We start from the raw sequence: 16545 nt of genomic DNA, 5'->3' as shown, positions 1-16545 counted from the left end.
CCGCAGTTGCCCTGTTTATACTACAAACAAATGAAAAAAATGTTCATAGCCTTCTGTTTCAATAAATATACCGTTGTATCTGACAGCACATGTTTTCGTTGTTATCCATCACGTGAACTTTAGCTTCATAAAAATAACTTACAACTTGGTAAAGATATTGAACAGTATTGTTAATAAAAAAATTGATAAGTGAAGCAACGTTTACAATGTTAAAACATCATTTATCGCAGAATAGCCAATTTTTAAGTTTATAAACAGTGATCTAAAACCAAGAGATTTATGATATTTTGACGACTGTCTTCTATGAAATGTCACTGAATAGAACGATACCGCTTACACAAGTCATTCGTTTGCTATAAACGCGAGTTGATTGGCTATTGCAACCACACCTTTCAACAAACCGCGGCTCCTTGTTCTTGCGTAAACAATAACTTATATATCAAGTACGTATTGCATAGACGTCTCCACAAACAGCTGAACTTTTTTATGGTTCAAAACGATGATCAAACGCTGGCAATTTTAACCGGTCAAACATTTTTCTTTCATTTTTTCGCAAAGTTTTTGCTACCAATACCTCTTTTTTCGCCAAAATATTATGGTATTGTAGTGATTTTTATCGTGTGTTTCTCACTAGTATAATGAATTACTGCACTTGAAACACTACTGTGCGAATAAATTACAAGTTGTTTGACCTTACCAAATTTGATTGTATATGACTGTATTTGTCTAGCTGTTAGTAGTTCAGTTATACTTACTCGATACTTACTCGATAGTAAGGCCTAGGCTCATTGTTGCCTAAAGCTTTTATTTTCCCTTCTGCAGTTTTAAATGCTTTACACGTGTCAATATTCCGCAGTAGTAGTAAAAAATTGTAGATGAATGTAGGGTGGAATTAATTGGGCTCGAGTATCAAAGATGACAATGCCAAACAAATGGAACAAGAACCAACTGCAGTGAGATATAGGATTGTGACTTTATGCCTGCTAATGGAGCAAAATATGTTGTTATTTATCATAAGCATCTGTGATCAGGCCGTAGGAAAAATTCTGAAAAATAAAGAAAGCTTTTATAACCAGTTAGAATATGTGAATGGAAACCATTACTGTTACAGATAAGTTGTTGATTGCGGGTGACTTTAATGTCTGGGCTGGATGTAATCATAAACGTTGATGAGTGATTCGTTGTCAAAAAATGAGCAAATGTAACCCCGAGGCAGAGTACAATCTTGTGACTGCCAATGCATCTTCAAAGATATAATAATAATAAAACAACATGGATACATCTAAGGTCAACGCGTAGACAAAACAATTGGACTGGAGAAATACTTTGGACAACCATGTTTTAAGAGGTGCTGATTGCTTTACAGATCACAATGTGGTTTGTTTAGTGATCTCAATCACTGCCCAAAAGAAATACAGAAAGCTGGAACAGAAAATACCAACCAAGCAAATATTGCTAAACTAAAACACTGGATTCAAAAAGAGTTTGAGAAGATTTATTTATGAAAATGAGGTGAAAGGAAAATTTAGTAAACGATAGGAGATTTTAGTCTAGCATTCGATACAGCAAATGAGGACCATCCAGGAAACACCAAAATTGGTTTAGAGAGTATGATGATGTGCTTAACTGTCTGTTTAAAAAGAGAAATTTTGCAAAAAGTGTTTGTCACATTGCAACAGACAAAACATCACATTCAATAGGATGTAAAGAACAAAGTCCAGCAACACACGAAAGCATTAAAGTCTCATTGGTAGGAGGAAAAAAGCAAGAAGTTTAGTCTTTGCTGCTGATTGCAACAATATGAAAGAATTCTATAAAGGCATCAGATAAATGTATGGCATCCAAAAGCAAGGAACATACCAGCTAATAATACCCAATGTAGAAATAATCCTGCAGAGTGAAGCCAGAGTCAAGAGTGCTTTGCGGAGTACTTAAACTGACACTTTAACGTCCCTGGACTGACTGAACTGCCCAAATTGAACTGCCTCTTGAATTGCCTCTTGAGTTCTGAATTTCTCATTGCACTCACGACATCAAAAAATGGTGCACCTGAATGATGTGGGATTACAGAAGAGGTATGAAAATATGATGGCCAGAGGTTGCAACAGACGATATTCGAACTGCTTAGTAATACCGTATATGGGAGAAACAGGAAATCTCGCAGAATTGGAACAATACCAATATTACACCTATATTTAAGAAATGGGATGATAAGGACTGCTGAAACTCAGGTATATCTCTCCTGTCTATTACTGAAAAGATCGCGACCCTCCTACTATTTAACAAGCTCAATGAAGTGGTATCACCAAATGTATTGTCTGAAACAGTGGTTTACATGAAGGGTGTAGTAGAGTGGATATGGTGGTCAACCGTTGTCAAGTATGACACAAATGTTTTGAACAAAGTATGCGCTTATTCGCAGTTTTTGTAGATTTCACCAAGGCTTTTGACTCGATCTCGGCACAGGGTCTATAAATAGTTATGACAAACTTTGGCTGTGCTGACAAAATGGTAAACTTGATATGATCCTTACATCGTTTTTTTTTACGGTTAGGCAACAGTCGGTAAGGCGACAGACGCTTAGGCACTTTTTGGTTCGAAAGGCGATAACGTCAAATGAAAAGATGACTTGGCGGACAAAAAGGCCACAATTCTGGGCTGAAAGGCGACACGTTGATTTACAGATTAGTTCAAGCTCATATACAATGGTTGATGTAACACAACTTTGCCTGCTTTTTAGTTAGGTATGTATTACAATGTTTTCAATTTAATGCTTTCTATAAATTTTATTACTAAATAATATCTATACTTCAGCATACGTACTGTTACCTGCTCTAAAGTAATAACATTGTCAGGTTGAGGAGTGAACCTCAAGCCAGTGAGGTGACCCCCTCAGTCCACCTAGTCAATCTAAGAGCAGATTTATTCAAAATGTATGTCTTACTTTTTGAAATCTTGTCACCCGCTGACATTTACATTAATCTGATTACATAATTCTTTTATACACAGTAGAATTTTATTTTGTATTACAACTTGCACCAAATATTCACCTGCATGAGATAGCTATTATTCAGAAGAAGCTGCTGAAATCAATTTTAATCATCACTTTTTTACTTCTTTCCTTGACTGCTTGTGAAGACCGTCAGGTTGCTTATCAGATGGCAAGAGCCTGCAACTCTCCACCACCTAATAGATGTATATGATTACATAGAAGTACCAACCTTTTTTAATCACTTAGAAAGGAATTTTCGAATCACTAACATATTTTAATTGATTAATTGTTATACTATCGCTGACTCTGGTATCGTATATTTGGACCCTCATATGTAAATCTCTCTTCAACTAACTTATACTCTTGTTCTAATTGCGGTATGAAAATAAATACAAACATACAACATATGAGATTTGCTCTATACATTTTGATAAATGTATATGATCTTTTGTTTTTAGTATATTCATACAAATGTGTAAACCTGGTCTTTTTTATATAAAACTTTCAAAAATATATCAATCGTTTGCACCACTACCTTTTTTTAGAATGAGCTGATTCTGATTGATACTATGTAGATAAACGTGTCCAGCGATGAAACTTCTCTATCCTATCTATAATAACTAGATCGTGTTCATGGTTATAAATTGGCAACTGAACATTACTTTTTACTAATTCCAATACCTAAATACAGAGATAATTTGAATTACACAGTAAAGTATACACAGCCACATGCAGGTACTGGTACGCACATGCATTTGCAGTCATACGCAACAAAAGTAATAGCAAGAAATTCCAGCACCACTGTAAAATAAAGCAGTCATTTAAGTTCAAGCCAATGGCTGTCCATGTACTCTCTTTAATTCTTTTATCTATCTTTATCTATCTAGTCTATCTTTTGTTAAAATATTCATATAAGTATATAAAAAATTCATAGTGTATGTTAACATGAAGAATGTAGTCTATGATGTGGCACATGGCAGCATTAACTTACCTTTGCTTTTGAGTATTTATCGCAAAGATCGTTGAGGTGCCGATCGCGCCTCCTTGTCTCCCACTACATGTTGTATGTGCAATTGCTCTTTGACTAAGGTGATTTGGTTAAATGTTTCAAGTGACTTCAAGGGTAACATCACATCAGAACAGGTTGATCTTTATTATTTCAAATAGGTCATTTCTCTATAAGCCTTCTGTGACGCTGTTTAGTCTTGTTACGACAAGCTGTGGAAGAAGGTAAATCGCAATTTAGCTATTATGTCTGTGTTCAGTTTGGAATTGTCGCCTTTTTGTCTGCTGCGTCACCCTTCCATTGGAAGTTGTTGCCTTTCAAACCCAAAATGTCGCCAAAGTGTCTAACATTGGAGTCTAACCATAATGTTAGAGAAACAAAAATAATGAAACTGTCTTTGCTATAAGTAAATGTTGTATCACAGTAGTGAGGAAATGTCTTTTCATCCAATGCACAGAGTGAACTTACAGCCCTCGCAGGCTATTGTAAATTTTGGTGTTAAAAACTATAAAATTATTTCTTCTCAAGATGAGATAACTCTGAAATTTCAATAATCCTGGACAGGGTTGTCGACAAATCAGCCGAAGCTGGCTTTTTGAAATGTATTGAGCATGTTGATACGGAAAAAAGTTTTGTTATTATAAATGAATAAGCTAGATGTGTTTTTTAAAGTCAGCTCTAACATTTTGCTAAATATCTGGGCTAGCGTGATCGGGAATTACCACCATTGACATTTGAAGATTCGTGCCACTATTCATTTCGATTAATAATAAAATCTCGTAAAACAATAATACTCTCAAGACCATGTTTTAAAAATATATGTAAGCACTACGTATGACAAGCAAAATCTCATATCTTTTCAGTACTTACCTTAAACCACAAAGCAAACCAAATTGTCCCCTTTCAGTTTGGAATTGTCGCCTTTTTGTCTGCTGCGTTGCCCGTCCATCGGAAGTTACTGCCTTTCGAACCCAAAATGTCGCCATAGTGTCTGTCGCTCTATCGACTGTTCCCCAACTATCCAGTTACCTTTATATTAAGCCAAACTGTGGTCTAATCAAACCAAATTAATTTATACTGGAAAATTGTCAAGCAAGGCTTTGTTGTGGCACCTGCTTTGTTGTGGCACCTGCTTTGTTGTGGCACCTGCTTTGTTGTGGCACCTGCTTTGTTCTTACTATAACTTGGTGTTATGCTGGAGGTTGCTTTTAAGAAAGCGATGGAGCTTACATCCAAGAAAGACCAATGCAAAGATTTTTGCATTCTCTCTGTTCATATTTAAATCATACACAACTAAGTTATTTGTCAGAGAGATGTTGTTCATAGATGACAACGCTCTGGTTGCCCACTCAGCTGAAGACATGCTGCTGTTTTTACATCAAAACAAGATTAAAATTCAACCTCCAAATAAACATAAAGAAGACATGACGCCGGTCTCAACTCTTAAATCTCCATCAATCACCATTACTCACAGATACTCTGATAGAAAGCAAGCTGCCCTTTTACTGTCCAGATTTCAGACACCTGGGTGGCAAGATTAATAAAGAACTCCTACAGAATAGAGAAGGCCAGTGCTTCTTTTGGAAAGCTCTAAGATCATCTGTGGATTATCAAGCAAGTTTCCATTTGAGTTAAATGTGAATTACACTGCTATGATCTTAAAGGTTGACTTGCAACAAAATTCACATTAGAGTTATTTGGTATCAAAAGATTCGCCATGTCTTACTCTGTTGTGTAGTAGGTGCCAAATATGTGGAAATGTGACTGCAAGCTCTTAAAAGCTCAAAAATGAAAAGCCGCCGTAGATTGGAATCTCTTAATTTCGATGACGTATCCGCGGATTTTGGTTATTGTCTTGTCACGTGATGTTCTCGCGTGAATTGAAAGGCCAATAAAAAGCTCAATATAAAACTTATCGTAGCGATAGTTTATGAGAAACACTTCGGGTTTTACCGAAGACCCCGTATCAAATATAGATGCTCGCTACTTTACAGTTTCAGCTTGGCCATTCCGTCCAACGATTCAACGTACGTGTACATGTCTGAGTTGCGATCCTGTTGTATGTAACTGAGACCTCTACAGTTACCACGTATAAAGTGACTGCATGCTTCCATGATCAAACTACTGCACTGCCTCTTGAATCACATCTGAAAAGATAATACGGAAAATGGGCAGGCGTTCTATAGCTGATATTTTGATCAAAAATGGCTGAGTACATGCCCAACCATCTTAAGATGGTTGGGCATGCACTCAGGATGGGTCGTAAATGATTACTGAGATAGCTATTGTATTCGCAACACATTGATTTGAAGAAGAATTAAGATAGACCCAAAGTGTAATACTGAAGAAAGGGTAGCAAAGCATAATATGAAGTCGATATAGGTTGATTCAGATCGACTTCAACAGATGGCTGAGTGCGAAGCTGTATAGAAGTCGGCAATAAATTGTAGTGACTATTAGGATCCATGACCAATTAAAAGTTTCTGTAATGTAGTTTAGAACCGAGTTCACCAATCTTTTCCAAGTACCTTAAGACAGTAGTTAAACACCCATAATTTTTAAAATTTAATTGATTTCGAAAAGCATTAAACATCATGCTGACAGTGATGATCAAAGTAGGCTATTCATGTGATAGTTATGTTGTAGATACACTACTCAATGGATTTCCGTAAACAAGGAGCTGAGGCTAGACTTTATGTTACCAGTTTCCTTGGCAGACGATGTCTTGTAAAAGAAAGGTTTAAAAAACTGTATCGCCATGCCGATCTTGAAAGAAGCCTAACATCACAGCGCATGAAAAGTGAAATTCAGGCTCTTGTAAAATGTCGTCAATGTGGTGAGTGTCAACATTGTAGACAAAATCTAGTAAACAAGGAATAGGCGATTGTGTCAAAAGAGGCAGGGTTTGATGTGGGTAAAGGATGAGTGAGAGAGCGATTTAGTTTAAATTGGCCACCTCATCGTTAATTGGGTGACCATGACACTACATAATTTTTGCTACAATCTTATTTTTGTGTGAAATAGAAATAGTGTGTCTCAGTAGTGCTGTCTTAAGCCATTCCGTGTCATTCAACAATCACCAGATATAGACGGGTATAAAAGTTTATTTTTTTCTATTTCAGTCATCTCTTATTATAACAACGAGCTCTCCGTTGACTATATTCCATGAATCGAAAAGTATATCCATAGGTGCATTTGGACAATTGGCAAAGGCAGAACATCATTTACTAGAATCTTTTAGCTTGTGTAAACTGCACCTTTAACCTTGACATTCTTCTTCGTCTCACTGCGTTTATTAAGTCTTCAACACCAGTATACGATAATGGGTAACCAGCAACACTAAAATACCAGCTTTAAGTTAGAAGCGATTAGTAAGGGTTATTGATATCAATCAGGCTGATTTTAGAAATAGGTCTAATAAGCTTGAAAGGAATTTTAAAGAAGCCTCCTTGTGGAATGCTTGTCTGGTGACAATGATATCGGCATAGCTGTGCACTTTAACAAGCAGCTAATATATTTGTATATGTTTAAAACAATTACAAATTAAATTTTAACTTGAAGAAAGATAGCAACACTGGTCCACGACCCTTCTCACTCTAGCCATTACTAGAAATGCGAATTTAAGGCCTGGGAAATGTTTTTTCTGGTAAAAAGTGCTAAAATTGATTCTCACTACTGTATATCACTGTTACTTTATATAGTTGTTACTTTGGCCTACTTTGTACATTCGTACGATATAGCATGTCCTAATGAATTCAGCCCAAGTCATATTTGGTGATCTAATAGTTCTTTCATTAATTTTTAGGTATCGCCACTCCTGCCTTATATTATGTCGATAAAAAGGCAAATGCAATATACATGGAGTACCTCGATGACTGTATAACACTGAAAGACCATGTGAACAAACTACTATTAGATGATTGTGCGGAGCCTATTGTCAAGATAGCCAATCAAATAGGCAGCATTGTTGCTAAACTGCATGACAATGGCATTATACACGGTGATCTAACCACTTCCAACCTGCTCGTACGGAATGCCGGTAGTCCAAACCAAGAGCTCGTACTCATAGACTTTGGTCTCACCTCTCTCAATAGTTCTAATTACGCTGAGGATAAAGGTAGAACAATACAAATTACTCGTTATATATTATGAATTATTCAGTCACTCTATGCTCCACTGTCGACAAAACAGTATACTAATCTGTTTTGTATTCATCACTTCATTGAACTGCCAATTTTATTGGATCGTGATTCACCTTTAGTAGTGCTGGGCACAGATAAGAACTCGTTAAACTCGCAGGTTTATCTTCTCGCGAGTCTCGAGTAATAGAAATTTTGGGCATTTCGGTCTTGTGGGTCCGGGTTTTGACTTGCGGGTTCGGGTTTTTACTTGCGAGGTCGGGTTTTGGTACACGGATCCATCGAGTAGAGTGGACACAAACTTGGTCTATTGCGCTCTAAGCGCTGTTTAACAACCCGCCTGTTAACGCTGCGAGAACACATATCGGTCGATAAAAGTTTATTATTTTTACTATTTAAATTAAATAGTAAAAATAATAAATAAATTGAATAGAATTATAATTGCATTTTAAATTTCAAGATATGTTTGATGTTTGGAAATTTTAGACATAAAACCTGTATCAACAAACCTGATACCCAAAAAACCAGTTGGCTAAGAAGTACTCATGCTAAACGCTATCAGCTACCCGATACTCGAACGGAAGGGGGGGGGGCGAGTCTAAACTCGTTAGCCAATATGTACTCATCCCCAGCACAGCACTAGTTTTTTAGCGTAGCCACCTGTTGATTAAATATCTTTTATATATATACTAGAGGCCTCTACCCTCAGCCTCCTAGAACAATATATGTAGCCTAAAACCATGTCTTGACTCATCCAAGTTGCCCTGCGAAAGTTTGGTCTAAATTCGTTGATGATATCCGAATGCATAGAGGACATACAAACAAACAAATTATATATAGATATGATATTATCTTTGATCACATGATCATGTCTCGTGAGATGAGTCTGTTGCTATGGATTAGCTTATTAATGATTTTTTGGCATTTCAGGTGTTGATCTGTATGTTCTGGAAAGAGCTTTTCTCAGCACACATCCTAAAACTGAGGAATTGTTCGCGTCGATACTGAAGAGCTACGAGCAGTCATGTCGTAAAGGCAGCTGTGAAGCGATTGCTAAACTAGAAGAAGTTCGTCTAAGGGGTCGCAAAAGAACTATGGTTGGCTAGATTAGACTTGTTGGTTCTTTTCAGATATTGCTGGTATATTCTCATAACCGAATCACATAAGAAAACCTGTAAAAACCATACGCATTTACATACAGTCGAAGAAAATAGTTCTACGGATTTGGGGATCCATCATATTCGTATTGAACTTGTAGTGTGCTTACAAACCCAAAGCAATGGCATATCTTGTATATAGAAAATGTAAATTTATGACTGTGTAGTTCTCTAAGAAAATAATAAAATAAATAACCATGTAGCAAAGGAGAGTTCGGAATGCTTGTAGAATTCCTGATTACACAGCCACATAGGTAGCGGTATACCGCAGTGAGTCTAGGTAAATGTGCAGGAAGAGGAAGCACAGCATACTAATTTGTCTCATCAGAATATTGATGTCAGTCGTCTATCTACTCGATATGTATAGTCACACAGCCACTCCTGTACAAGGTTATAGCCACATGTGCTTTCTCTGTTCCTCATCTATCACACGCTTAATGTTCTGATGCATGGCCGCCATGTTTGCTCCTTGCACTTCAACTAAAAGATACAACAATTCTATAAATATTATGAATGAAATTAAAACATGTGAAACAAATATGGTTTTACCACAAATTAAAAAGGAATTTGCATGATATGCTGTTCATCGTTACACCACATGAACCATGGTGGTATATTATTAGGAGCTTTATATTCCAAGGGTGACTTTTCAGGACTCCCTTAAATCGCAGACAATCGGGACAGTCAACAGTTTTAGGTGAAAGTGGCAGCCACTATGATAAAACCTCACTCCGTGTAGCCTTTTTACAAATAATAAATAAATTGCCGATTATATGTAAAGCAAGTGTGATGAAATGCTGCTTTACATATAATTTAGACACAAGCCAAAATGATATGCGAAAAATTTTGACCCGTAATATCTGTTGGTATAACTATGTTCTAGGATGTAGCTAAACCATACAAACCTGTGAATACATTTCTATATTCCACTTCAATCTTAGAGAAGTGGTCAAACAGTTCTTTCGCTGACCGCGAGGATAAATGCTCTGGTAGAAAACGAGGGTCTTTCACCTCTCTACAATAATTAGTTCAGCCAATCAGCGTTACATATAAATGGCGGATACAAATTAAACAGAAGTGCAAGAAACTAGCGCAGGCCCGCTTGCATACTCACTTGATCTGTTTAGGTGACTTGTGTCTAATAAAGATAACGATAGGATAAAGCTTGCATTTGTGCATCCTCTCTATGGCTGCCGGTTGAACCATCAGCAAACTGTGCCGATTCTAGACAAAAAGAAACATTTTTATCTCACACTATCACAAAATACACTTATTTCTGATAAATTTCTTTGGCAAGACGTCAACAAATATTTTAACCACAAAGATGTGATACAAATTGTACAAGGCACTGTAATTTAAAAGATTAGGGCAACGAGATTTGCATACAAGATCTTTCATTTGCTCGGCCTGCTACATTTCGTCTGACCGCAACATTGGCCTTAGAGTGTTAAAGGGAAGGAGAGTTGGTGGTGGATAAATTGCTGTAGTTAACAATCATCAGTTTAGCTTTATACAGTGTTCATCTCCTTTGCATTCCTTACAGCGATATATCAATGTCATCAATTTTTTAACTACCGAGCAACTCAAGTTATACCAGTTTTTCTCATTCACTAATTTACTTACCGAATACTGTTAAAAAGATCGGCCACACTTTGACTGATGCTTAAATGAGTACATATCGCAATTGAAAATTTCAAGACGCCACCAGACCGGTCTGAACTTAGAAAATAACCACTATTCCAGCTGTTTCCCATTGAAGCATTATTCTAGTTATTACGTTCTGAACCATGATGGCATGAACCAATTGTGACGAAATTGTCTGTACATTGAATTTGCTAAGAATAAGTTGTCCAATCACACGTGAGTTTTCGTTGCCCATGCCTTAACCAAATTGAGCATGCTGAAGCTCTGCAACTCAAAACTTGGAGCCTTTTGGTTTTGGGCTACATCTTTCAACCAAAGCTTTCGACATCAACAGTTTTGGTTCAGTTTTTATGTAGCTACCCCTTTCAAGTTCCAAGCTTCTTATGACAGCTTTTTAAGGCCTTAAAGAACTACGTGTGAGCTGTGGTAACAAATCAATAATGAACTCGGCATTGTTGGGCAAAAACACAATTTTATCTTATTTTCGCCCTCCCCTTCAGCGTAATTCAAACTAGCCTTAACTGGGTGTATGCTGTAAACTACACTATTCACGTAGAGAAACCGAGCAACTCACCTGACTAGCGATATCACGTAGCGTTTGTGTGCGTGTCACTTGAACGAGGTCATTGACTTTTTTGTAGTCAACAAACACACCGCCAGCGATCTCTCTCTCAATCACACAATTTTCTGTGTTTAGGTACTCTTCAGTATCCATCTGGAACTTGTCAGGTGACTCCTGAACAAGCTTTTGTATGAGGGCTTGAGCAAATGGCCCAAGTATAATTACAGGTCGTGGGCATCCACCTGGGAAACGACAGCAACAAGGGTTAACATAGCATAGCTCTACTGGCCAGATGCATCTCCACATCAACACGCAAGGCTGTCATAGACACAATCTAGCTGTCACAGACACAATCTAGCTGTCACAGACACAATCTAGCTGTCACAGACACAATCTAGCTGTCACAGACACAATCTAGCTGTCACAGACACAATCTAGCTGTCACAGACACAATCTAGCTGTCACAGACACAATCTAGCTGTCACAGACACAATCTAGCTGTCACAGACACAATCTAGCTGTCACAGACACAATCTAGCTGTCACAGACACAATCTAGCTGTCACAGACACAATCTAGCTGTCACAGACACAATCTAGCTGTCACAGACACAATCTAGCTGTCACAGACACAATCTAGCTGTCACAGACACAATTTAGCTGTCACAGACCACAATCTAGCTGTCACAGACACCATCTAGCTGTCACAGACACAATCTAGCTGTCACAGACACAATCTAGCTGTCACAGACACAATCTAGCTGTCACAGACACAATCTAGCTGTCACAGACACAATCTAGCTGTCACAGACACAATCTAGCTGTCACAGACACAATCTAGCTGTCACAGACACAATCTAGCTGTCACAGACACAATCTAGCCGTCATATGATAGGAAGCCTTAAAGGTTGACTTGCAACAAAATTCACATTACAGTTATTTGATATGAAAAGATTCACCATGTCTTACTCTGTTGTGTCGTAGGTGCAAAATATGTGAAAAGGTGATTACAAGCTCTTAAAAGCTCAAAAACGAACAGTTAATCGCAGCCCCACGAGACCACCGTAGTTTGGATTCTCTTTCCAAAACGGCTCAAATGTGACGTAGTTGTGAGAAATGGTTTCTGTTTAAACTTTCATGCAACCTTATTCAGCGAAATATTTTCACAAATATACTTCACGCATTCAATAAAACCATGTCTATTGTTCTTACGCGTCTGTTTTATTGTCACTGTAATGCTGTCACTTTTAGTAGTGATATCCTTAACTTACCGTAAAAATTCGTTTAATTTTTTAGCCTTAGTCTGAAGGAGTACATATCATTGTCTGATAATCATGACGAGCCTGTTGGTCACCTGTGATAATCGAAAAGTGCTGCAGAAATTATTTGCGAAGTATTGGGTCACATGATCAGATTACGACTTGCCGATTAGACCAAACAGAAACAAAACTGTAAAGTAGCAAGCATCTATATTTGATACGGGGTCTTCGGTAAAACCCGAAGTGTTTGTCATAAACTAGTGCTACGATAAGTTTTATATTGAGCTTTGTATTGGCCTTTCAATTCACGTGAGAACATCACGTGACAAGACAATAACCAAATTTCATGGCTACGTCATCGAAATAAAGAGATTCCAATCTACGGCGGCTTTTCGTTTTTGAGCTTTAAGAGCTTTTAATCACATTTCCACATATTTGGCACCTACAACACAACAGAGTAAGACATGGTGAATCTTTTGATACCAAATAACTGTAATGTGAATGTCAACCTTGCAAGTCAACCTTTAAAACAAGCGCAATGACTTGACAATGACTTGTTTGCGCTGACTAGAGTTGATGGATGACTAAAAACAACATGGAAACGTTCTGTTTAGCTGAAAATAAGAAATTCTCTAATGTGTTGTACTGAATGGTAGTGAGAACACAAAACCTGAGCTGAGTCATAGATCCAGAATCCAACTCGGATTCAACTGAGTCATAGCTGAATACCTCAAAGGTACCAACACTGTTGGTACGGTGATGACCATCACCGTACCAACAGTGCTGTTTATCACTTTGGTCGAAATTACACTTGCAAACTAATCGTAACCAACTAAATTCAAGCCATTGAAGCACTAGTCTTACCTTAACTGGCTAAAATGTACAAGCGTGTTTCGATTCAACTGGAAAAATATCCATGGTCTTCACCAGACATTTGGTAGCTTAACGTATTCATAGCCCTGTTTAATTTCTTGGTTATGATGTTAAAGCCAGTTAAATCATTGTAGAAACAGACACAGGGCCAGCCCTTTAGCATCCCCTTGAACAATCTCTAAATAGCATTTCAAGTCAAATTTCACACTTGTTCTTTCACATTATCACGGCTCTGTCGTTGTTAATAGTTTGCCACAGGTTCAAATTATTTGATCAAAAATAAAAAGTGATCGGTGGAAGCATTCAGGAATGCGAAACATATCCTACGCATGCCTATTGAAATGGCTGGTAGCAAATTGTTTCAGACAAATATGGTTCTATAAAACCTTTACACGATCTTCTCTTTTTTCAGAAGAGCCTATAAGCACTTCAGCTACTTGTGCTAGCTTGGGATCTTATTATATACCAATTTTATGACAACTTTAGGTTCTAAACTCAGCTAACGCTAAGATGGCAAGCTCTCAGTTGCAACTGGTTACCTTTCAACAGACAAATAGCTTCCCAAATATTGTTTATTGAAACAGTGCAACTGTTGAACGGTACTTGCATACATAATAACTATTTAAATGTTAACTAAATGGAAATGTGATTCATGATGCAAGTGCTATAAGCTCTAAGTACTATGTTTCCATTTTGAACTAAATGCTAATTACTGGAATTTGTTACAAAATAATATCGAAATACAACAAACTGTGTTCCGATTGACTGTGTTCCGATTGACTGTTAGCCATTACGTGGTACACAGGTCTAAGGTTTAAAACAGACAAATGAACTTGTGATTTGCTCGCTAACTCCAACATTTAAACTCACTTTGCACTTTCTCTACACGCTGGTAGAGCAAGGGTACGCCGTCATCGGCGATGGGCACATTATCATTGCTTGTGCTGAGATCAGAAAATGAGGTCAATTCACGACTGTCTTTGGAGCCACTGCGTTGATGCTGATGTCTCGCGCTAAGCCGTTTGAAAAAGCTCCGTCTTCCTATTGAGCCAGTGCGTTTACTAGTTTTTGCATCTTCCTCCGGCATGACATCTGAATAGCTGCGACGAAGAGACAACGCTTCCTCCATTCTAATAAAAAAATTATTGCAGATCATACAAAAGGCACACTAATATCTTTCTAGTGTGTTTTTAATAACTTGTAAATGTACATACTTGACTCGACTGGGCACTATGCCTCTACTGCCGCTTTTGCCATCTTTCTCGTCGATCTTGCAGACATACCACCTGCCAATTTCACCATCGACGAGACTGTTCTCAACGAGTAGCAAGTCACCAGGAATGATGCTCAATTCAGTTGCGTTTTCCGCATCGTATTTAAAGTGGGCTCTCACATAAAAGTGGTCTCCTCCACCACTGCCATGCACCACACTATATTCTAGAAAACCATCATAATCACAATTGAGCATGCTTGGTCATCTATTCATGTCGCATGTGTTCAGAACTGTGGTCCAATCTGTAACAACTACAGCAAGGCCAGCAAGAGATCCTACCATATCATCTCTCAACACATAATTCATTCTAACAAACGAGGGATTGAAAGGTTATGTTTTCAAAAACCTTCTTCATCAACTAAGGATAGCAGCAACAGCAAGAGACCAGACTATTATCAACATGTCAAAGAAATTTTAGACAACGTACTTTGTATGTTGTACTGCACGAATAAGGTGAGTGTTTCAGATGGGCGGTTAAGCTCAGTGACCACCTGCTCAGCTGTAGCACCTTTTACACTCTTTCCATTGACTGAAAGAATCTCGTGACCAATACGCAGATCAGAGTTAGCAAAGGGGCTGTCTGAGGCGATCTCACCCACAAACACCCCCGTCTCATTCCCGCCGCATAGCTTCAGGCCCGCATTCTGAGTGATCATCTGCACTGTTACGTTATGGGGTGGGTCAGTACGTGATTCGTCACTGCTGCTCCTGTGGAAAAGTATTTTACAACTAACTACCAGGACCAAATATAGAATCTTACTGACACTAGAATTTCATAGTAGTTTAAAAAAGTTTCAATAATGAATGTAATGGCATCGCGACAATTGGCTCTTCGTCAATGCACAGCGCCGCCTAGCGTTGAAAAGTTGATATTGGTTCTACAAGCCTATTTACACATGGCATTTTGTAAACTCCATGAACTATTAATTACCGACAACTGTTGTAAGTTTAACAAACTGGCAAAAAACTTGTGGCCAAAATTATTTTTACATGAAGATAATAAATGAAAGAAAATACACTGGATACTGTTGAGGCTGCGCAATACTTTATTATAGAATTTTTTGCTCCAACCAGTTTGTCATGTGTTCTTGTTGATGTCAATGGTTCACTCTTATCATCTACACTAGATCATTTCCAGTGTTTTGAGAAGAGGACTTTTCCACACAAAAAATAAACGCAATCATGTATAAGCGTCTTATCTAGTGCTGTCAAAATGCTGCTGTAACACAACTAAGTAAACGTTCTCACTAGCAGATAGCATTTAGCTCATCACAAGACTTTCTGTCGAGTGACAGTTGTGTTCCACAGCACAATATCTCTGCACTAGTCTGCAGTCTAGACCTGACACTGATCCGGAAGCAAAACGAGCTACAAACTGAATATTTTGCTGTATTGACCCTTAAAACCATAGCCTTTTAACCAAAGCCATAGGTGCTATTCTACTTTGGCAGTTTTTAACAAAAAAATTAAGTTAATGTCATAAGAGAATGCAACTGGTAAAGAGTATATTTATGTTTGTGTCTGTAAAGTCAAGGCTGACTAGACTCAGATCAACAGATCAACATCATAAGTAAAAGGAGAACAGGCTCATTGGCTCAATCTTTGTAATCACTCAGTAATCAACAGAGGTCAAATTGCCACC

The 16545-nt window shown here is 37.8% G+C and overlaps 2 protein-coding genes across 2 annotated transcripts in view; one reads left to right on the top strand and one right to left on the bottom strand.

The window, feature by feature from the left end:
- Positions 1-6643: 6643 nt before the first annotated feature.
- LOC137397605 (EKC/KEOPS complex subunit Tp53rkb-like) lies at positions 6644-9254 on the top strand. The gene is made up of 3 exons (XM_068083902.1): positions 6644-6834; positions 7804-8115; positions 9068-9254. The coding sequence occupies exons 1-3, from the start codon at positions 6657-6659 to the stop codon at positions 9241-9243; spliced, it is 666 nt and encodes a 221-aa protein (XP_067940003.1). The 5' UTR covers positions 6644-6656; the 3' UTR covers positions 9244-9254.
- Positions 9255-9552: 298 nt separating this feature from the next.
- Positions 9553-16545, bottom strand: part of LOC137397595 (disks large homolog 5-like) — a 49082-nt gene continuing 42089 nt past the window's right edge. Inside the window, exons 27-33 of the mRNA XM_068083893.1 lie at positions 15331-15611; positions 14845-15067; positions 14501-14760; positions 11513-11742; positions 10409-10518; positions 10200-10309; positions 9553-9774 (exon numbers count right to left, since the gene is read on the bottom strand). Of these exons, the coding sequence (XP_067939994.1) occupies positions 9686-9774; positions 10200-10309; positions 10409-10518; positions 11513-11742; positions 14501-14760; positions 14845-15067; positions 15331-15611 (1303 nt within the window). The 3' untranslated portion in view covers positions 9553-9685. The remainder of the gene's footprint in view (positions 9775-10199; positions 10310-10408; positions 10519-11512; positions 11743-14500; positions 14761-14844; positions 15068-15330; positions 15612-16545) is intronic.

The sequence above is a fragment of the Watersipora subatra genome, chromosome 1 (assembly GCF_963576615.1).
Source record: "Watersipora subatra chromosome 1, tzWatSuba1.1, whole genome shotgun sequence".
Lineage (NCBI taxonomy): Eukaryota > Metazoa > Bryozoa > Gymnolaemata > Cheilostomatida > Watersiporidae > Watersipora > Watersipora subatra.
The sequence above is the reverse complement of the archived record's forward strand: the minus strand, read 5'-3'. Positions and strand labels throughout refer to the sequence as shown.